Source organism: Oncorhynchus gorbuscha, linkage group LG05 (assembly GCF_021184085.1).
Source record: "Oncorhynchus gorbuscha isolate QuinsamMale2020 ecotype Even-year linkage group LG05, OgorEven_v1.0, whole genome shotgun sequence".
Lineage (NCBI taxonomy): Eukaryota > Metazoa > Chordata > Actinopteri > Salmoniformes > Salmonidae > Oncorhynchus > Oncorhynchus gorbuscha.
The window spans coordinates 61313173-61335662 of record NC_060177.1 but is presented as its reverse complement, the minus strand read 5'-3'; the positions used below and the strand labels follow the sequence as shown (position 1 = coordinate 61335662).

General features: G+C 41.1%; 2 protein-coding genes across 6 annotated transcripts in view; one reads left to right on the top strand and one right to left on the bottom strand.

Moving 5' to 3' along the window:
* slc15a4 (solute carrier family 15 member 4) overlaps positions 1 to 21396 on the bottom strand; it is a 37801-nt gene extending 16405 nt beyond the window's left edge. Inside the window, exons 1-7 of one of the 3 annotated variants that reach the window (XM_046350547.1) lie at positions 21279 to 21396; positions 19282 to 19888; positions 17827 to 18119; positions 16860 to 17001; positions 16624 to 16710; positions 13586 to 13766; positions 625 to 783 (exon numbers count right to left, since the gene is read on the bottom strand). In XM_046350547.1, coding sequence (XP_046206503.1) covers positions 625 to 783; positions 13586 to 13766; positions 16624 to 16710; positions 16860 to 17001; positions 17827 to 18119; positions 19282 to 19857 — 1438 coding nt within the window. In that variant the 5' untranslated portion in view covers positions 19858 to 19888; positions 21279 to 21396. The other 2 variants (XM_046350548.1, XM_046350546.1) reach the window with 2 other exon arrangements.
* Positions 20623 to 22490, top strand: part of glt1d1 (glycosyltransferase 1 domain containing 1) — a 43709-nt gene continuing 41841 nt past the window's right edge. For all 3 annotated transcript variants that reach the window (XM_046350550.1, XM_046350551.1, XM_046350549.1), the window contains exon 1: positions 20623 to 21020. In XM_046350550.1, coding sequence (XP_046206506.1) covers positions 20953 to 21020 — 68 coding nt within the window. In that variant the 5' untranslated portion in view covers positions 20623 to 20952. The remainder of the gene's footprint in view (positions 21021 to 22490) is intronic.

Below are 22490 nucleotides of genomic sequence, written 5' to 3'. Positions count from 1 at the left end.
AACTATATGAATGTGGTTGTCCATTGTCTGTTGACGTACTGTACAGGCTGTATATCATGCTGCTCAGCAAAGTCCAATCCTAAATCTGACTTTAAAACCTGCGATAAAGTATCTCTTTGGCGCAAGCTCTATCCCTACTAAATGTATCCGTCCCTGGATTCCTTACCTAGCTATTACAACAATAGCACAGGCAACAGTTGTTATACATATGTAAGGATGCAGGAAGGGTTTTGTGTTTTAGAACAGAAAACCATTGATTAGGCATTAGGGCATAAGAATGAAGAGGAAAACAATGTCAGGTTGTTCAAAGGCTGGAGGAGAGGACTATTAATCACAACGCATACTAAAAGGTTACTTTACCATGACATAGACTACTTCCCCTTTAACAAAACATTATATAATTGGCTACTGGATAATAGTGGTGGTGCAATCAAGATACATTGTAACAATTAAATCAACATCTATTAGTACTGACTGTATGACCAAGACCAAATTATCACTTGTAACCAAATCTGTTAGACAAATCATTGTCATTATCAGATCTCTGCATCTCTTTATAATGATATATACGCTTCCTTTAGACATTTCTATATCCTCTGGGCAACAGAACATAATTCCACTCACCTGCGATGCTGGCAAAGATTTCGCTGATTCCGATGAGCACATACTGGGGCACCTGCCACCATATGGGCAGATCTGCTGCGTAGTAGATGACGTCGCCAAAGACCTGGTCGATGGTGCCATTAGATTTGATGATCTCAAGTCGTTTTGTCTCCAGTATACCTGTAGGGAAGGAGGCACAACATGTGTATATATGTTATTATGTGTATATATGTATATATGTTATTAGGCCTAGATGCTTGAATTATGTCAGTGCATGAACACCAATGGGAACAAAAACTTTAACAACTCTTGTTTTTATGGATTATGAAAATACGTAAATGGTTAATTTTGTCTGTAAACACTACAAGATAAAGCAATGGCTATCACCCATTGTTATTATTGATTGGCACCATCTAAAAGATGAGGACTTTCAACTTTTGAACTTTCTATGCCGAGATGCAACACCTTTTCCCTCAATATACAACAGTAATAAAAACATAATACTTGTAAAAGTCCATTAGGGCTTAAGTGTCAAGTCAAAGCCAGCGTTTAATTAAGATCACATCTGCATGCTCGCACTCAGACATTACAGCAGTTAGTAATGGAGGAGAGAGCCGACAACTCAACAATAACACCCCCAGCATTTGTCATGAGCAGCTGCTGCCGCTTCCTAAAAGCTTTAAATCGATAACCATTATCATGGAACCAGCAGCTATTTCCAGATAACACCCAGAGACAGCCTCCTATCATTGCCCCACACTTAATGCTGTATTTGAGAGGGGATGGGGCCATCTAATCCAGCTATCCTATAATACCTCGTCCATCCCAGACAAGGTGGTCGCGGACCTGCCCAGAGCAACTTCTTACACTCGCCATAAAACACACACATATATACTGCTTTTACAACATCATATCAGGCATTTAAGCTCTAGCCCTGGGTACTTAAAAAAAATATATTAAAAAATACAGCTAGAGCTACTTTTGCATATCTATTATAGAACACATTCAGCACTAGCTAAAGCAGATTAGAATTCAGTTTAACAGATTGTCAAAACTGATAAAAGGCAACGTCAATGGCCTTCAAAGGCAATGTCAACGCAGCTTTGCCATGTTTCCCACACCATGTGGTGAGGGCCAGCTTTGTGCTCCACCACTCAACAAGGGAAGGTCCGCATAGCCATAGATGTCAACCCTGTGAACTGAGGATAGCAGGCGTGCAAGACAGTGTTGATGCTAGCTGTGCCCGAGGCAACACTATGGCAGACGCACAGCTGCCAATCTGTGTCCTACAGGGTGTTCCCTATACACCATTAGGTCAGTTACTACGCAGCAGAGGATTAAGGCCTCTTTAATATAGTAGTTAGCAGGAGTAACAGAGTACAGACCATCAATTAACTATAAAGACACTCTCCAAAGTAGCCCATAGCACATTACATACACTGAAATGTATAGGACATAAAAGTGTTTCCAAAACAAATTATTATACTATAATAGCTGTGATTTGCTGCCTTACACATTAAAGAGAGCATTTCACAACTAAATCAGTGTGTGAAGAGGTGGGGACATGCAAGAGTAGAGTAAAGGAGTTATGCAGCATTCACCCCCTACCTGTCGTCTATGTGACCAATGGCCACAGTAGAGGCTGCTGTACTGCCATAAACCCTTTATCTTCATTACTGTGAATACAAATTGCTTAAAAAAATAAAATCAACCTTTTACCTCTCCCTACTTTCAAGTGCTGCAATTTTATTTTCAAATGTTCTTATGGTACATGGCAAATACATGGCAAGAAAAGTCTTTGACCATATGAAACAAACATACACTAAATACATTTCCTTTTGCAATAGTAGTGGCACGGTGAGCATCTAGACAGCACTGTCTGTGTCCAAAGAATAGCATCATTAGAGGTGGTTAATATAACGATACAATAGCAAAACATCTAGTGTATATAGGTTCTGTATCAGACAGATTTTTCATTTAGCCTTTCTTACACAAACACACATCTCCACCTACCTACAGTACCTAGTATAGATGCACACAAATACACACACACACCATGTTTAGACAGTAAGTTGGTAAGTAATTCCTTCTGCAGGGTGCCTGTGGTTGGCTGTGGTTTATTAATGACAGTGCTGCAGTAGTGAGCGGGATCCAGTCGAGCTGGTCTGTCCATGGGAGGGAGGGCTGTGTCTCTGGGGTCTTCGTTAGGCTCTGATGACATCCCCACACGGGGCACCAGCTAGCTAGAGCCTCTGGATCACTATCCCTCTATCACACAGTCATACGCCTCATACAGCAGAATGTAATACAATATCTATACACTGCATTCAGACCCCTTCACTTATTACACATTTTGTTACGTTGCAGCATTATCCTAAAATTGATTAAATAAAAAATTACAATCCTCATTAATCTACACACAATTATACACATTTCCACACAGAGGTTGGAATAATACTGTGAAAATGATAATGCCCTTTTAGTGTAAGATCGGTTTCAAAAGAACGCCTGCAATTTCAGCCTGTTTGGTGGGATGGAGTTTTGGCCTACCTTATGACATCAACAGGCGGTAAATTGGTTAATAAACCAATAAGAGTTCTAAACCTCTCTGCCAATAGTAGCTAATTTTCAGTTTTCTCCTCCCCAGTCATACCACTCCCAGACAGTCCAAACAAATGTCTTGCTTGAGAAATTGCTCTTTGCTTAGAAGCTATTTCTTTCTATATGTTTCAATTGGAAAAACATTTTTATGCAAATATACTATGCTATGAGCCTCGGAATTGAGCTCAGGTGCATCCCGTTTCCATTGATCCTCCTTGAGATGTTTCTACAACCTGATTGGAGTCCACTTGTGGTAAATTCAATTGATTGGACATGATTTGGAAAAGGCACATCTGTCTTATACAAGGTCCCACAGTTGACAGTGCATGTATGTCAGAGCAAAAACCAAGCCATTCCATTCTTAAAATGAAAGAAGTTTGGAAACATCAAGACTCTTCATAGAGCTGGCCGCACGGCAAATCTGAGCAATCGGGGGAGAAGGGCTTTGGTCAGGAAGGTGACCAAGAACCCAATGAACACTCTGAAAGAGGTCCAGAGTTCCTCTGTGGAGATGGGAGAACCTTCCAGAAGGACAACAATTTCTGCAGCATTCCACCAATCAGGCCTATATAGTAGAGTGGCCAGACGGAAGTCACACCTCAGTAAAAGGCACAACAGCTGACTTGGAGTTTGCTAAAAGGCATCTAAAGGACTCTCAAACCATGAGAAACAAGATTCTATGGTCTGATGAAACTAACATTGAACTCTTTGGCATAAATGCCAGGTGTCACGTCTGGAGGAAACCTCGCACCATCCCTAAGGTGAAGTATGGTGGAGGCAGCATCATGCTGTGGGGATGTTTTACAAGGGCAGGGACTGGGAGACCAAGGGAAAGATGAACAGAGCAAAGTACAGAGAGCAAGATCCTTGATGAAAACCTGCTCCAAAGCGCTCAGGACCTCTCCTAACAGAACAACAACTCCAAGCACACAACGACTCTAAGCATACAGCCAAGACAATGCAGGATTTGCTTCGGGACAAGTCTCTGAATGTCCTTGAGTGGCCCAGCCAGAGCCCGGACTTGAACCCGATCGAACATCACAGGGGAGACTCGAGGCTGTAATCACTGCCAAAGTTTTCAACAAAGTAGTGAGTAAAGAGTCTGAATACTTATGTAAAAAACATTTTTTTTTGTATATACACATTAGCAAAAATGTCTGAGCCTGTTTTTGCTTTGTCATTATGGTGTATTGTGTGTAGATCGATGAGGGGGAAAAAAAACAGTTATCAATTGTAGAATAAGGCTGTAACGTAACAAAATGTGAAAAGATTATAAGGGGTCTGAATATTTCAGAATGCACTAAGAATAAAGCAATGACTACTAGGACTGTGTGTGTGGGCATGTTTAAAGCAACTGTAAACAATATTTACGCCACACTAGATACGAATTATCCTCTACAAAAAGGCTGTTAACGGTGTTCAGCTGGGAATTAAAAAGCCATTGCCATCCAAGGTCATAGCGGACACCAGCACATTTAATGTGCTCATATGCTGGAGTGAAAATGTATGGAGGAAAGACATCCTGGTTGTGGTAAAAGTCTTAATCACATGAATTGTTATGATTGCGCCCGGAAGAGATGGCTGCTATTTTATGGGCTCCTAACCAATTGTGCCATTGTGTTTTCTTGCGATATTTCTAACTTATTTTGTACATAATGTTTCTGCCATTGTCTCTTATGATCGAAAACAGCTTCTGGAAATCAGGACAGTGATTACTCACATCATGCCGGGCAAAGATTTTTTCTTTAACGGGTCGGAGTCAGAGGATTTACTTCAGACACCTGACAAGGCCCAAATCCCTGTAATTCGCAGGAAGAAGAGATATTGGGGACCTAAATTGGGGTGCCTTTGTAACCCCCGAAGGCGAGTGAGTAATCCCCCTCTACCATCGGCCCCATTAGCCAGTGGAACCCAACAGTCATACTTGAGTAAAAATAAAGATACCTTAATAGAAAATCACTCCAGTAAAAGTCACCCAGTAATATTCTACTTAGTATATTTGGTCTAAAATAGCATCAAAAGTAATTGTAATTGCTAAAATATACAAGTATTAAAAATGAAAATCCTTATGTGATACGTTTCAGGAAACTAGGCGTATGTCACGGGTCACTACTTCACAGGAGAGCCATTAGAACAAACATTTTTAATTTTTTTAATCAAAATGTGTCTTTTGGCAGAAATGCCTTCTTGAACATGTGAACTTTCATGTGCCTTTAAAAACAAACTTGTATGCCTATATGTCTGTAAATATGAATAGAATTGTTCAATTACGAGCCTAGTTGGTTTAGCCAAAGAAAAATGGAGTAACCTTCCCACTTGCCATGATTGGCTGAGATGCCGAGAGATGAGTTTGGATTGGTCTACCACTTTGCACACTTGTCTATTTGAGCTGGTCAGTATGTCTAGGTAATCCTGTCTAACGCACAGAAAAACAAATGTATTGTGTATTAAAACTGCATAAGTGTTGCCCTCTTTCTCAGGTCTTTTTTCTGAAGGACTGAGTTTTGAAATCAGTGGAATTCGAGTATGATAGTTTACATTTACTTGGCCAGCTATAGTCTAATGTTAGCTAGCTAACATCGAACCTGGATGTTAGCTACCTGCAGATTCATGCAGGGTGTTAATCACATCTCATGGCGTTATGGTTCATTGTTTACCTAGCTAGCTCCACTATGCAAGCAACCATTTCGGGTGCATTCGTAAATTCAGTCTGGCCATCAACTCCGATTTCAGAGCACTCTCGTCCGAGTGTGCCAGAGAGCGCAGAATAACCAATGTATATACACTCAACACCGATTGAATATGGCCAGTGTCAGTAAACGTGAAACACTCTGAATTTACGAATGGCACAGTTGCAGTCACCAACGCTCTGGATAACATAGCAGCCTAACCAGCTCTGCTTGGGCGAGTAATGTTCAGTGAGCTGTTCTCTCTCATTTAGATGTCTGGAAGTAGCTAGCAAGTTAGCTTGGGCGCTTTACTGCTGCTGTTAGTACATTTGGATCAACTCTTAAAGAGTTGGGTGGGGCTAAAGCTTAAGAGGGTGTGAACGATGCTGAATGGATGTAGACAAAAGGCTCTCCAATAGTACCAAAACATTCAAAGGCCATTTCCTCAAAAGTGAATTTACCAAGTTTATCAACTTTCAAATCAAAATTACTTTCCCATTGTTCCTCAACTCTAGTGTATGATATACAATTTTGTAGCTAAGAGTCTCCACTTTTATCCAATGTAAAAAACACAATTTATAAAATGCTGCTACATAAGACCAATTTGAGCCGGTCGGTCACATATTAAGCAAACCAGATGGCACCATTTTATTGTTTTTTAAATTTATGGAAAGCCAGGGGCACACTCCAAAAGCATGCATGTTAAGTGAGTCCGTCAGATCTGAGGTAGTAGGGCTAACCAGGGATGTTCAGCTGATAAGTCTGTGAATTTGACTATTTTCCTGTCCTGCTAAGCATTCAAAGAAAATGTATGGAGTAAAAAGTAAAATATTTTCTTAAGGAATGTAGAAGTACAAGTAGTCAAATATAAATAGTAAAGTACAGCTAACCAAAACTACTTACGTAGTACTTGAAAGTATTTTTACTTAAGAACTTACACCACTGCTATTAGCCAATGTGCAATCATTGGATAACAAAATGGATGAGCTCTGATCAAGACTATCCTACCAACAGGACATTAAAAACTGTAATGTTATGTTTCACCAAGTCGTGGCTGAAACACAACATGGATAACATACAGCTGGGTTTTCAGTGCATCGGCAAGATAGAACAGCTGCCTCCGTTAAGACGAGGGGTGGTGGTCTGTGTCTATTTGTAAATAACAGCTGGTGCACAAAATCTAATACTCAGGCTGTCTCGAGGTTTGGCCCGCCTGAGGAAGAGCATCTCATGAGAAGCTGTAGACCACACTATTTACCAAGAGAGTTTATCCATTTCCCACCACAAACCGATGCCGGCACTAAGACACTCAACAAGCTGTATAACCCCATAACCCCATAAGCCAAGAAGAAAATGCTCATCCAAAGGCGGCGCTCCTAGTGGCCGGGGACTTCAATGCCCGGAAACGTATACATTTTGCCTCATTTCTACCACCATATTAACTTCTTAAGGTATAGGGGGCAGCATTTTCACTTTTGGATAAATAGCTTGCCCAAATTCAACTTCCTGATACTCATGCCAAGAATATAAGATATGCATATCATTAGTAGATTTAGATAGAAATCACTGAAGTTTCTAAAACTGCTTGAATCATGTCTGAGTATAACAGAACTTATGTAGCAGGCAAAACCCCGAGAACTAACCATTAGGATTTATTTTTTTGAGGTCTCTTGTCTGTTCAGTGTGTTCTCCTTGGGAAACGATATTTCTTAGGCACTTGTTTTCAGTTCGTACCGCTTCCACTGGATGTCACCAGTCTTTGGAATTTGGTTGAGGTTATTCCTTTGTGCAATGAAGAAGTAGTGCCAACTAGGAAATGGGTAACACTGTTGAGTGTTGCGCAAGACTTGAAAAGTAGAGTTAGTTTCCGCTCGTCCTCTATTGAAAACAGATAGACCAGTCTTCAATTTGATCGATTATTAACTTTTAAAAATACCTAAAGTTGTATTACAAAAGCAGTTTGAAATGTTTTGTCAAAGTTCACAGGTAACTCTTGAAATATTTTGTAGTTTCCCCAATTTGGAAGCATTTTTTTTCTCTGGATTAAACGCACCAAATAAATGGACATTTTGGATATATATGGAGGGAATTAATCGAACAAAAGGACCAATTGTGATGTTTATGGGACATATTGGAGTGCCAACAAAAGAAGCTTGTCAAACGTAAGGCATGTTTTATTTTTTATTTCTGCATTTTGTGTAGCACCTGCAGGGTTGAAATATGCTACTTTGTTTACTGTTGTGCCATCATCAGATAATAGCTTCTTATGCTTTCGCCGAAAAGCCTTTTTAAAATCTGACATGTTGGCTGGATTCACAACGAGTGTAGCTTTAATTTAGTATCTTACATGTGTGATTTAATGAATGTTTGATTTTATCATTTTATTTGAATTTGCCGCGCTGCATTTTCCCTGGCTTTTGGGCAAGTGGGACGCAAGTGTCCCCTATACCATAAGAAGTTAATGTGCAAACAGAGAAAAAATAACATTTAAATAAAAACTCTAGACCACCTTTACACAGAGATGCTTAGCGTAGAAGGCTCTCCCTCACCCTCCATTTGGCAAAAACACAACTAACTATCCTCCTGATGAAAAACTAAAGCAGGAAGTACCAGTGACTCGCTCAATAAGGAAGTGCCAGATGACGCAGATGCTAAGCTACAGGACTGTTTTGCTAGCACAGACTGGAACATGTTGAAGAGTACACCACATCAGTCACTGGCTTCATTGATAAGTGCATCGATGACATCATCCACAGTGACCATCCATACATCCAACAACCAGAAGCTATGGATTACAGGCAACATCTGCACTGAGCTAAAGGGTAGAGATGCGGCTTTCAAGGAGCGGGACTCTAACCTGGACGCTTATAAGAAGTCCTGCTATGCCCTCCGACAAACCATCACAGGCAAAGCGTCAATACAGGATGAAGATTGTAGTACGATTCACCAACTTTGACGCTTGTCGGATGTGGCAAACTATTACGGACTACAGAGGAAAGCGCAGCCGCAAGCTGCCCATTGACACAAGCCTACCAGACGAGTAAAATAACTTCTATGCTCGCATTGAGGCAAGCAACACTGAAGCATGCATGAGAGCGCATCAGCTGTTCCAGACAACTGTGATCATGCTCTCCATAGCCGATGTGAGTAAGACCTTAAAAAACAGGTCAACATTCACAAGGCCGCAGGGTCAGACAGATTACCAGGACGTGTACTCCGAGCATGCGCTGACCAACTGGTAAGTGTCTTCACTGACATTTTCAACCTCTCCCTGAACGAGTCTGTAATACCAACATGCTTCAAGCAGACCACCATGGTCCCTGTGCCCAAGAAAGCAAAGGTACCGTCCTGTAGCACTCACGTCAGTAGCCAAAAAGTGCTTTGAAAGGCTGGTCATGGCTCACAACACCATTATCCCAGAAACACTAGACCCACTCCAATTTGCATACCGCCCCAACAGATCCACAGATGATGCAATCTCTGTTGCACTCCACACTGCCCTTTCCCACCTGGACAAAAGGAACACCTATGTGAGAATGCTATTCGTTGACTACCGCTCAGCGTTCAACACCATAGTGCCATTAAAGCTCATTACTAAGCTAAGGACACTGGGACTTAACACCTCCCTCTGCAAGTGGATCCTGGACTTCCTGACGGGCCGCCCCCAGGTAGTAAGGGTAGGTGACAACACATCCACCATGCTGATCCTCAACACGGGGGGCCCCTCAGGGGTGTGTGCTCAGTCCCCTCCTGTACTCCCTGTTCACTCATGATTGCACGACTCCAACACCATCATTAAGATTGCCGGTGACACAAGTGGTAGGTCTGATCACCAACAACAGTGAGACAGCGTATAGGGCGGAGGTCAGATCAGAGACCTGGCAGTGTGGTGCCAGGATAACAACCTCTCCCTCACCGTGATCGAGACAAAAGGAGATGATTGTGGACTACAGAAAAAGGAGGAACGAGCACACTGCCATTCTCATTGACAGGGCTGTTGTGGAGCAGGTTGAGAGCTCAAGTTCCTTGGTGTCCACATCACCAACAAACTATAACGGTCCAAACACACCAAGACAGTCGTGAAGAGGGCACGACAATGCCTATTCCCCCTCAGGAGACAAAAAGATTTGGCAGATGTACCATCAAGAGCACTGGTTGCTTCATCGAGAGCACTGGTTGTTCTCTCTGCTACCACATGGCAAGCGTTACCGGAGAGCCAAGTCTAGGTCCAAAAGGCTTCTAAACAGCTTCTACCCCCAAGCCATAAGACTCCTGAACAGCACATCAAATGGCTACCCAGACTATTTGTCCCCACCCCCCAGTTTTACACTGTTGCTACTGTTTATTATCCATGCAGTCACTTTCGAACTACCTACATGTACATATTACCTCATCTAACCAGTTCCCCCGCACATTGACTCTGTACTGGTAGCCCCTGTATATAGCCTCGCTACCACTATTTTATTGCTACTACTTATTTTGTATTTTATTACTGTTATTTTAGTAAATAGTTAACTTTTTTTCTTTAACTGCATTGTTGGTTAAGGGCTTGTAAGTAAGCATTTCACTGTAAAGTTCTACACCTGTACTCTGCACATGTGACAAATAAAATTTGTGACATTAATACATGCATTGGTTCTCAAGTGTGCCACTGATTTGAGAAAAGGCTTGTCTCAAATCAAAATATTTTAGCCTGAATACATCAATGCAGCAGCCAGTGACAGACTAGGCTGGGTCTATTTCAAAGATAATCCACAGGCTGGAACTGGACTGAGCAGTGCTCTATGGGTGCAGTCAAACATGACCAGAGTAGAAGATGCATGGCATCCCATCTACTCCCTATGCTATATAAGGATGAGAAAACAAAGTACCTTTTTTTCTTCTCCCCCCCAAGTCTGTATGATACCATCTAACCATAGAGCTGTGTTTTGAGGCAAAGAATATGAATACCTTTGACAGACTGTTCTTCATGACACAGCAGGTAAACAGCCCTGTGAAGGTCAGGTCCCCTTTGTAGAGGACAGTGGGGCTGGTCAAATATACAATACCTTCAAAAAGTATTCAGACCCCTCAACTTTTTAAACATTTTGTTATGTTACAAAGTGAGAATAAAATGGATTTGTCCTATTGTCAACAATCCACACACAACTCTCAAAGTGGAAGAAAAATATTTATTAATGAAAAATTAACGCTCAAATCTTGATTAGATAAGTATTAAACACCGAGTCAATATGTGTTAATCACCTTTTGCAGCAATTACAGCTGTGAGTGTTTTTGGGTAAGTCTAACATGCTGACCAGACCGGACACATCGCGTGCGCGAGCGTTGCAAAATAAATGTAGAAATCCATGTTATTCAATTATTGCACCAACGATCGTCTGAGTTGCCAAGTGCTAAAATAGAAGTCATTCCCATTTCTGACGCAGATCGCGCTGCAAGTCCTGCCTCTTCCATCTCCTCATTGGTTTATAGAAGCAGGTACCCATGTGCCATCTCCTCATTGATTATACCCACGTGGGTGATTGAAAGACAATGGTTTTGCTGGCTGTTGTGGTAATACTATGAAAGTGTAGATACCAATCACAATATACTGTAAGTTCAAAGATGAAAAAGCCTGGAAGGAGGAGAGATGACTATTGTTCATTTGTCCATTTATTTCTTTTTTAAATTCTTCAAGCTCTGTCAAGTTGGTTGTCGATCATTGCTAGACAGCCATGTAAGTATTCCCATAGATTTAAGCTAATTTAAGTCAACTTTAACTAGGCCACTCAGGAACAATGTCTTAGTAAACTCCAGTGAAATTTGGCCTTGTGCTTTACGATATATTCCTGCTAAATGGTAAATATCTCCCAGTTTCCCCTCAAGGATTTTGCCTGTGCTTAGCTCTATTCTATATTTTTTTTTAATCCTAAACCCAAAACGTTTTCACTCAGGTCCCCCGTCCGGAATTGGGGAACATTGTACGCCGCCTTTTAAAAAAAACATTTAACCTTTAAGTCTGTTAAGAACAAATTCTTATTTACAATGATAGGTCTACCCCGGGCCAAACCCGGATGGCGCTGGGCAAATTGGGCCGCGCACAATCACGGCCGGCTGTGACGCCAGGGTAGTGGGTTCGATCCCCGGGACCACCCATCCGTAGAATGTATGCACACATGACTGTAAGTTGCTTTGGATAAAAGCGTCTGCTAAATGGCATATATTATTATTATTATTATATAGCCTGGATTCGAACCAGGGACTGTAGTGACACCTCTTGCACTGAGGTGCTGCGCCACCCGGGAGCAATATAGGAATACAAAGAGTGGTACTCAGTGATGTGTTGTATTCAGGACAAAAATATATTTTCTCTTTGCCACATTTTTGCAGTATTAGTTTAGTGGCTTATTGCAAACAAGATGCACATTTTGGATGATTTTATTCTGTTCTTTTATTATGTTTTTCCTCTGTCAGTTAGTATTGTGGAGTAACTACAATGTTGTTAATCCATCCTCAGTTCCCCTATCACAGCCATTCAACTCTGTTTTAAAGTCACCATTGGCCTCATGGTGAAATCTCTGAGCGGTTTCCTCCCAACAGAGTATTGATACATCATCCAAAGCATAATTGATAACTTCACCATGATCAGAGGGACATTCAGTGTCCTTTCAGCTTTTAATTTCAATTTAATGTTTTAACTAATCTACCAACAGGTCAAATCCAGTCTGGGAGGTATTGGAAAACATCCCTGGTCTTTGTGGTTGAATCTGTGTTTCAAATTCACTTCATGATTGAGGGACCTTACAATTATCTGTATGTGTAGGGTATAGAGATAGGGTAGTCATTCAAAATTCATGTTAATCACTATTGCACACAGTGAGTCCATGCAACTTATTTAGGCTTGCCATAATACAGTTGAATACTTGACTCAAGACATTTCAGCTTTAAATTGTTAAATAATTTGTACAAAAATAAATAATAATCTACATTATGGGCTATTGTGTGTAGATCAGTGACACAATCTCAATTTAATCCATTTTAAATTCAGGCTGCAAAAACAAAATGTGGAAAAAGTCAAGGGGTGTCAATCGTTCTTGAAGGATCGAATCCCCGAGCCAACAAGATAAAAATCTGTTGTTCTGCCCCTGAGCAGGGCATAATTAACCCCCAACAACAACTGCTCCCTGGGCACTGATGACATGGAGGTCGATTAAGGCAGCTCCGCGCACCACTCTGATTGAGGGGTTGGGTTTAATGCATTCAATTGTACAACTGACTAGGTATCCCACTTCCCTTTCACTCAAATTACATTTTAAAAAATTAAGTTGTACGAACGTTGAATTTTTACAAATGATCCCTGTCTTGCTATCCTTTCCCTTCTTAAAAGTCATTGAACATGTTAAACATGCGCGACATACTGCTTAAGCAAAGCAAAGCAACATTGGCTTGCTTGTCCTGTTTGCCTCGTGAGTCATGACTCCTCAGCGACAGAATAAGGAACAGCAACACATCTCATTGAGAGATGAGATCAAGGAGATGGGATTTTCCCTAACATGTGACATTTGAAATGTGTGACATTTATTAGGGTTAACAGTATGACTGTGACATTGTGAAACTGTGGGTTGAAGAGGATGCGGGGTGGTTTAAATGGAAGATTTACTAGCATGATCTACCATAACAGGCTCTCAAGACATGCCAGACACAGTAAGGATTAGCTGTTGCACTCCACTCACCAGCCGCCACAGCTGACCACATGACAAAGAACATCCCCACTGCGATCCTCTTGAGGGAGGAGGGCAGCAGGCCTCTGCGTTTGAGGATGGGGTCCACCACTTTGTCCTTAAGAGGGATCAGCATGAGAATAAGCACTGCGTCGAACATTGTCAGCCAGGCGGCAGGGAAGCGGAATGTGATCTGTCAGGAATCCAGAAGAAGACAAACATGAGAAACTATTTACAAGAAGTGCACAAGGCATGGAAAACAATAGAGAATGTCAGTGCACTCCTGTCCAGTTCCTCAGGTGTGAGGGAGTGATGTGCTGATGGCCTTGACACCGTGTTGGCGCCCTCAGCTGGACAGAACTAAAACTGAACCAAAACTCAAGTTAAATAAATATATTCAAATAAAAATGAAAGTATACTTTACATCTCAAATAAATGATAAACAATACTGTTGCAGTAGCAATTAGTGTTAGCAAAAGACCAGAGATGAAGAAATTATTATCATCATCATCAAAACATTCTATGAAATTATACATATGAATACACTGGATAACAAATTAATCAACATGGAAAACATGTTTTTTTAAATGTTTTATTTGAAACGTAGACACGACGTAAACAAGACGTACAATTGAAAGAAAATGCTACAGGAAACTGCAAGGCGTAGTCCTTATTTATTTTGCAATTCAAATGTTAAGTGCCTCCTGAACTCTCAAACCACCTAGTTTTAAAAACATTTGACGGTCCCGTTTATTCCCTGATTGAATTTACATTTCTTAGACTAACCTCTGGTAATTTATACATTGTGCGCGCCCCCTCATTATCATATCCAAAACATGAGTGTGCTAAGTATTTGCACCTGGGTGAGTCTAGTTTGATTGGCAGAGGTGCCCCAGTAGCGACCAGAGGGGAGCACATTAACATCGGTAAGTATTAATAAGCAGAAAAACTGCCCAGACAGTGGAATGGCTCTTCATCCTGCAGCTACTCTTCCCTTGGACTGAGTATGCAGAGAAGTGACCCTAAAAACACAGGTGGCCCAAACTTTTGAGAGTGTTGGTTTTTACTCAAGAAGTCTCTGCACTTTGGAAGACTAGGATTAATGAAATAATTACTTTACACTTTTGGACATTTCTGTCCATTACCTTACAATGTGCAATTGTCAAGAAAGTAATTGAACCAGAAGGAATACACAACTGCCTTTCTACTATACACATTTGGCCTTGCCTCAACACTTACACATTAAAACTAACTGGGAGGGGAAAAAAATACTATGAAACTAAATTATTGATTTATTATTCTGGCCAGTAATAGAAAACCTTCCATTTCCACTTTGATGTCTTCACTGCTTGCCTTTGCTTTGCCAAGCTTACCCTGGCTACCTGCTCTCAGCTATCATCAGAGTAGGATATGATTTAATGAAAAAAATATATTCTTTGTAAATTACAGCTCAAATGTATCTCCAGAATTAAAGGCGCACAACATCACTGTGGTAAAGATATCTGATCTCACTTCCATTTTCAATTTGATGACTGCTTAGAGTATGGTAAAAGCACTTCCTTTTTTTTGGAAACAAAATACTACATGCTAAGAATGAAAATAAACAACATTTCCTGTTTAAATGATACTTAAATGTAAAGACCATTTCATAAAATCACTTACTGAGAAATGGCCATGTCACCTGAAAGCTGTTTTGGCAGATAGTATTGAAATACAAATGAAAAACAGAATAAGTGGCATGTGTTGGCTCTTTTTAGATCTGTAAAAAAGAAAAAAAAGAAAGGGGGAAACCTGCAGTTGCTACATACATTGTTGGACATAAAAATGAATACGTACCCAGTGAATCTTGAAGAATATAACTTAGAAATGCCTCATGAGCTTAGTTCAACAGTCGTACCCAATCAGAACACAAAATATAGGACTATTTGTCTCCAATGTTTGTATACAAAGTCAAAGTAAACAAACACCATTGCCTCAAAACATGGTTAAAACTATAGTGTTTATCATGCACGGTCAATCCTTGCATCCATAGTTCTGTCTATGATTTTGAGAGTGGTTACATTTCTCAAGCCCCATCCCTCGACTTTTTATCGAAACAGTGGCAGGGACGGGTTTTGTTATTGTTTCAACTGGGGATTTCCCCCTTTAAGATGGTGGATGTTTTAACACCATAGAATGTGTGGTTAACGAGAAAGGGTTTCAGTTCACATTTTACTCTACATACTTCCCTTAACACCCTATGCATGTGTATGTTCAAATGCCTGACAGACTGAATCTAAAAGTAGAAACAAACGCAAACAGGTGCTAGTCTCTTAACCATTTCTAGTCAAAGTATGTGATGTGGATTAACCAAACACTTCACATAAGCTACTCCCTGGGAGATAATGGGACACACACTACAACAGAAGAGATATGGCCTAGTCTAGTTAGAGGCATCACCCAGGGGGAAAAAATGTCTGGACCGAAGCACGAGAGACAACGGAAAACCAGGGTGTTTATCTGTGATTAGGGAGTGGGTCAAACTTTTGATTTAATCCACAGGGGTTTAGCAACCTTGACTGCTTCCAGCTGTTGTCTATGATGCTTTATCACTGGCCTACTGACTCATCTCTACTCTATAGGGAAACTAATCCTACCCATTCTAAATCAGGTTAGACAGAGACAGCCAACTGGACCTGCGGGGCTGTCTGCCAACACACAAAACGTGATATTTAAACTTCAAGTTTGAGTAATGCCCAAAATGTGACAGACTATGCTTTCTAGCATTTGGTCAGAGCAACATTGCCTACCCACTGGGCAAAGACTGGTTGAATCAATGTTTTTCCACATTTCAACAAAACAATTAAATGTGATGCCGTTGAATCAACGTGGGAAAATGATTGGATTTGCAAAAAGTCGTCAACGGAAGGGATTCTGTCTTTTTTGATTTCACATTAGTTAACAATTCAACCAAGTGTAAATTAAAACTAGATTGAAATTACATCTCTGCCTAGTGGGAATAATCATAGCACACATGCAGGCAAATCAGCTGGGGTACAATTTGAGTTTACCTGGAGGGTGCCGTCACTGCTGTTGGTGCCTGTGCTGGTGTCAGGAATCCTTAGATGTAGGCTCTGGAGGAAATATGTTGTCTGCATCTACAGAACAGTGAAAAGAAAATTACTATTTCTTAACGGCCATTTTCCCTGCAAAAACACTGAAAAAAACATACTGTACTTGATCCTGATGTAATTCACGTTGCTTAGTTCTATGAAAACAAAAGGAGGGGAATAGATAAATCTCTCACCTGAAAGTAAACAGTCCAGTATGGGATAAGAGCAAAGAACACCGGGAGAACTTTAAGCATTGCTTTCACCTCCTCCACCTTCTCCTCAGGGAATCTCCCTCCATATGTCACCTTGGCACCGTCCAGTATAGTCGGTTTAGCCCTTTACAAGAGAAGAAATACAACACATTTTAACAACTTTAAAAGACATACAAAGTTGTTAGTCCATGTTTTGATAAGGGCCGTACAATTTAATAAATATCCCATAAACAAACTCAGCTACAATTCAACTAAATTCTGGAGTTAAGAGACTTAATTAAGACATTTTGTGAATGTCTCTCCTTTAAAATAACAGCACTTCTAGTGAAAGGGCAGAAACGATGTACTAAAGCCTATAATCCCCATCTCTGGATAAAAAGCCTTAACAAGGACTTCTTGAAAGGCTGCAGGATTGACCAACTTAAAATATTCAATGTCAAGCTTTTGGACTGATAGGTTCAAAGTCAAGCAACAGAACTTTGGAATAACTTTCCTCCACAACGAATGATGATGAATGCCAGGGGGAAAAAAAAACCTTCTACAGTACAGGCTGGGGATCAAAGACAAGTTTAACATGAAGGGCTACCAGCAAAACCTAGTGGTGAGATCTTGGACCAGAGAAGATACCATACACAGACACACATGCTTTTATCCAAAGCGACTTAGTCATTTTACATTTGGGGGGTGCTGGGAATCGAACCCACAACCCTGGCTTTGCAAGCGCAATACTCTACTAACTGAGCCAAACAGGAGCACATAGCCTTATTTTATTTTTTTATCCTAAAGAAGATTTGAAGATGTTTGCTATAAAGTTAAGAGTATTGGGTGTCCATTGAGATCAGAGAGAGCCCAGCCCTCATTCACACCCTTGATCTAGCCCACATCCAGCTACTGATATAGTACTACTAAGTAAGAGCAACACAATGGTGATATGGCTGGCCCCTCTTACCGTAGCAGGTTGGGCTCTTTGGGCTGTGCAGTGCAGAAGGCGTAACCCAGGATCTTGAACATATCAGTGAAGGCACTACCGTCAGCTGGCTTGTTGATGAAGACTGTACGCCCCAGCAGGAACACCAGGAAGGAGACACCCAGGCACACGGCTGGGATGATGTACCCCAACTGGAAGTTGATGTTCTGCTGGATGTAAGCCACGCCACCTAGGGACAAGATGGCCCCTAGGTTGATGCACCAGTAGAACCAGTTGAAGAACCTGCGAGTGGCCTCTGGGCCACGATCTTTTACCTGTGAGGCAAAAGGGCTTGTCATGGCAACCAATATCATCATTCAACCTCTGCAATCCATCAGCATCCTTTAGGAAAAAAACTGTATTGTAGTATAATCAAACTCAATAGGCTAGACCCAAAATGGGCATGCATGGCCATCTAAAACACAGTAGGCCTAATCATAGGAAACATGTTGTTGTAAATCTCATAATTCAATGGCTTTAAATAAGAATTTGTTCTTAACTGACTTGCCTAGTTAAATATAAATAAAATAAAATAAGAGTGTATAACTGCCATGTGATGCAGCATACAGTGCTAATATATTCCTTCTATTCCATGCTTCAAAAAAGGGGAAGTAACCTTGTGAAAAGCAATAAGACTGTCCACTAAACTCATGAATAGGTTAATCTAATAATGTTTTGAAGATGAACAACTAATTCTACTCAATGGCATGACCATTTTACCCCAGTATTACTTTTGTATCCCACATGAAACATTTAACAATCAAAATGAAAGTGTCTAAATCAATCAACCACTAAAAATGTGCCAAGCAAAAACAATTGAAAATCATATGACGATGGACTTGAAATCTGTGCTAATCAAAGTCACCACCTCTTTGAAAACGATTTTGGCCAGCCTGGTTTAGCTAGATTTGAATAACAATGACCCCTTTCAGAGATGTCCTACTGAAATGGGCTTTCCTCCTTCATGGCGGGTCTTATAGGTAGCCCTAATACTTAATTCCGATGAGAAAAAGAATGAGACACATGTGAGTTTCGCTTCCTATGTTGATGTAAAATTACTCATCTAGCATTCTTCTCAGCCTTAGAGGACTGGTGTGTTGACCTGATTGATGGCATTACCCAAATGTAAACCTCATGATGCAAATTGCCAATGGCTACAACTAGCAGGGGTCTTGCAAATTGAGTGATCGTGGTAAACCTAGAGAGATGACAGGCATAGTACATCAACATTTTTCCTATTCCACAATTACCCTTCCAGTCCATATACAAGGCTGACCAAAGTAAGATCATGTTAGAACCTTTCAGGTGTTATAAATTAGTCTGTGTTAGACGGGATCGCATTAGCAACATTGTTAAGCATAATACATTGAGCATTCATTAAGTTTCCATAACAGATCTTAGAGAGGTTGCTTTGTTCAGTCATAAGATATACTGTACCTGGTCTGCCCCAAATGGAGTGATGTTGGATTTCACTGTTCCCACACCAAGGGCAATGAGAACAAGGGCAGTGTAGATCACTGGCCCGCAGTAAGGTGCCCGTGTGGGGCAGGTCACATTGCTTGGAAGGGTACTGTTTGTGCTCAAACACTCAGCCGGTTGCACTGGAAATGCCATTTCATCACCACATAGGGTATTCTGGGAGTCTGTACTTGCGATAAATGGGAAAAACAGTATGCCAAGAAAGTACAGGATCAAACTGCCAGCAATTGTCCAGAACTTTCCCAGATATGCATCAGCCAGCCAGCCACCAAATGGTGAGATCAGGTATGTAACCCCCATGAACATCAGTGGTGCCTGGCTGGCCTGAGTTCCCTCCCAATAAAATGGGCTACTGTTGAGGAAAAGGACCAGGTTGGAAGTGATGCCATAGAATGCCACTCGTTCCAATGACTCTGCCAGCAGAATAGTCGCACATGCCAGTCTTCTGCCCTGGAACACTGACACAGGCCTGTTCACAGTCACAGAGCTGCTGTCCAAAAGAGGGGTGCTCTCACTGGCATTCCTGCTGGCCATCTTCAGCTGACTTGTTGACTTGAAATGTTCACTGGAAAAACAAAATGAACACGGGATGATAAAAATACAACAATACTAGGTGTTATGATGTCGTTAAGATGTTGGAGAGACTACAACGGGGTGGTCCAGTTCAGCTTAAGAGAGAATTGTTTTCTTAGATAGCTAAGTAAAGGCATGGAATATTAGCTAGCTTACAAAGTTTGGTGTGGTTCATGACATCGGCATGCTAGCTTTAGAAAGATGATTCGCATCATAACACTGAGAAGTAGCATACAGTACCTTTAATGAATGACACACGTTCCAACGTCTGCCATTTAGCCTCCTATCCTAAAAGTTTTCTTGCTCGACCTGACACTAAATCAATGTGTTCAGAAAAGAGAATATCTAGCAAGCTAACTACTCGCGTAACTGTAATGAAACTGACACTCACACTGCCTGTCACAGCACTGGCGCGTGACTGTAAGCTCCTTCAGCAGTCTAAATTGTGCTTTTTCTCGAATAACAGATTAAACGACTTCTGACAGTTTGAGCGACTGAGGCAGTCAATCCCTACATTTGACAAATTTGTGATTCGTGCAGTTGTTGCGCTGTTTTGATGCACATAGTTGAGTCATCTTAATTCCTCCCACTGTCGTATTTTAGCCTAGCTCCATTGGCTACAATGGTAACATGCTTATAATCTATTGGTCGAGAAGGAAGCCATTCAATGCTAACACTTCCTGCAGTGCTTGCAGTTCCTCTTTCTTTTGAGTAGAGTGTCATGAGTGAAGATCAGAGTACTCAAAATGGAATGAAACGAATTAATAAATATAGCCATATAAATAATTATATAGCTATATTGTTTTTTTTTAAAAGGTCGCTAGGCTTTTTCTGGAGGGGCCAGAGAGAGCGTTCCTCGTTTCCAGGGGAACATTACGAAAGACGGACTGTCATTTGTAAACAGTCCCACGTGTGCCAACGATGACGTAGCTCATGGTGTCAACAGGATGAGCTATAAACAGCCTGTAACTCAGGCATCTCTACACGAATTGAACATTCTTTTTACATCGAACCTCTATTCAAATTGTAAATATAGAGACAGCCCTGGGTGTAGCTATGAAATTGCTATTTCTTGCATGCCTCAGTCCAAAAACGGGAAACTGCACCACAGCCGAGAGAATAAGGTAACGTTAGCGAGGTAGTTTTTGGGTTGTCTTGAAAATAAGGAAGTAACGTTAACGTGCTAGCTAGCTCACTGTCAGGAAAATGTGGATCATTAAATATTGGAGACCGGAGCTCAATTTACCTAGCATACAATAAGGAATCATAGTATGTTGGATCTGCAATACATGCCCAGTATTGGCCAATGATTTCCATTCAATGGTCAGTGCCAGAGCCATGTATCTATCGAAATGCACGACTCTGGTTAGTACCCACCTCACCTGTCATTGGTTGTCAAATATATTGGCTAACATCTGCTGGATCAACACTCCCATCGGGGAATCAGTCGTGATCAATCAAAAACATTAACGCGTAGAGACTGATGTTAACATGAGGAGGTAGAGGGGGAGTCGTTTCCGGAGAAATGTCAGTGCCGAACTGCCGATGAAGCGAACATAACAGAATACAGGAATTAAAGTATTTTGTTAATATGAGATTGGAGGTGGAGTAAAATGGTGGAAGTAGATGCTGAGTTCAAATCAAACAGCGAGTCGAGTAAAGTTGGTGAAGATATTATTATTATATATTATGAATGTCCTGAATGGACAACCGTAGTTTTGAAAACTGTATCTAAAAGGAAATTCTCTCTAAAATGAGAGTGGGGGATACGTCTATGAATGATAATGATTAACATCTTCTTTGGATGCGTTTGTTGAGTAAGGATGCGTATGTGGGAAACCCGTTTGAGGTGTCAAATGGTGAAATATACGCTGGGAAAAGTGTCAGAGTGACTGTCAGAGTGACCAGGACTCTGTCAGAGTGACCAGGAGTGGTCTTATTTTGATTCATTGTATTTCTGAAGAACAGAGGAAGATTGCAGTGGGTCTCAAAATTATCACGACAACAGAAGTTTTGTGCTTTGAACTTCGGAGTAGAGCACCTGTCAAAGGAGTCATCTCAGGGGTGACCACAGATGTTCAGGTTGAATACCTGCAGAGAATTCCTGGTGTGGGTGTTGCCCGGCAACTGACCTGCTGGGTGACTGGAGAAAAAGAAGAAAGTCTCTGTTGGTCCTTATGTTTTTTGATAAAGAGCATCTACCTATGTATGTGAAGCTTGGTTATGTAAGATGCGTTGTAAGAGCTTTTGTTCCCAAACTACTGCAGTGTAAGAACTGTAAAGGTTTTGGCAATGTTTCAAGTGTGTGTAGACAGATGGAGTATACTGAAAACGTTGTGCAGAAGGACGAGTTGCAATTGTGGTGGGGATCATGATCCCGAGTTCCTGGGGTGAAGGAGTTTGAGGTGGCAAAAGTTAGAGTGACCAATCGAAATCTCCTATGCGGAGGCGATTAAAAGATTTGAGAAAACAAGTAATCCTAGTGAAGTAATCCTAGGTAGTGGATCCACCACAGCCTGTTGTAAATGTTTGCTGTCAGTCAAAAGATACCCTGTGTTAAAAAGGAAGATTTTTGTGGCATTCATTGCCACAGT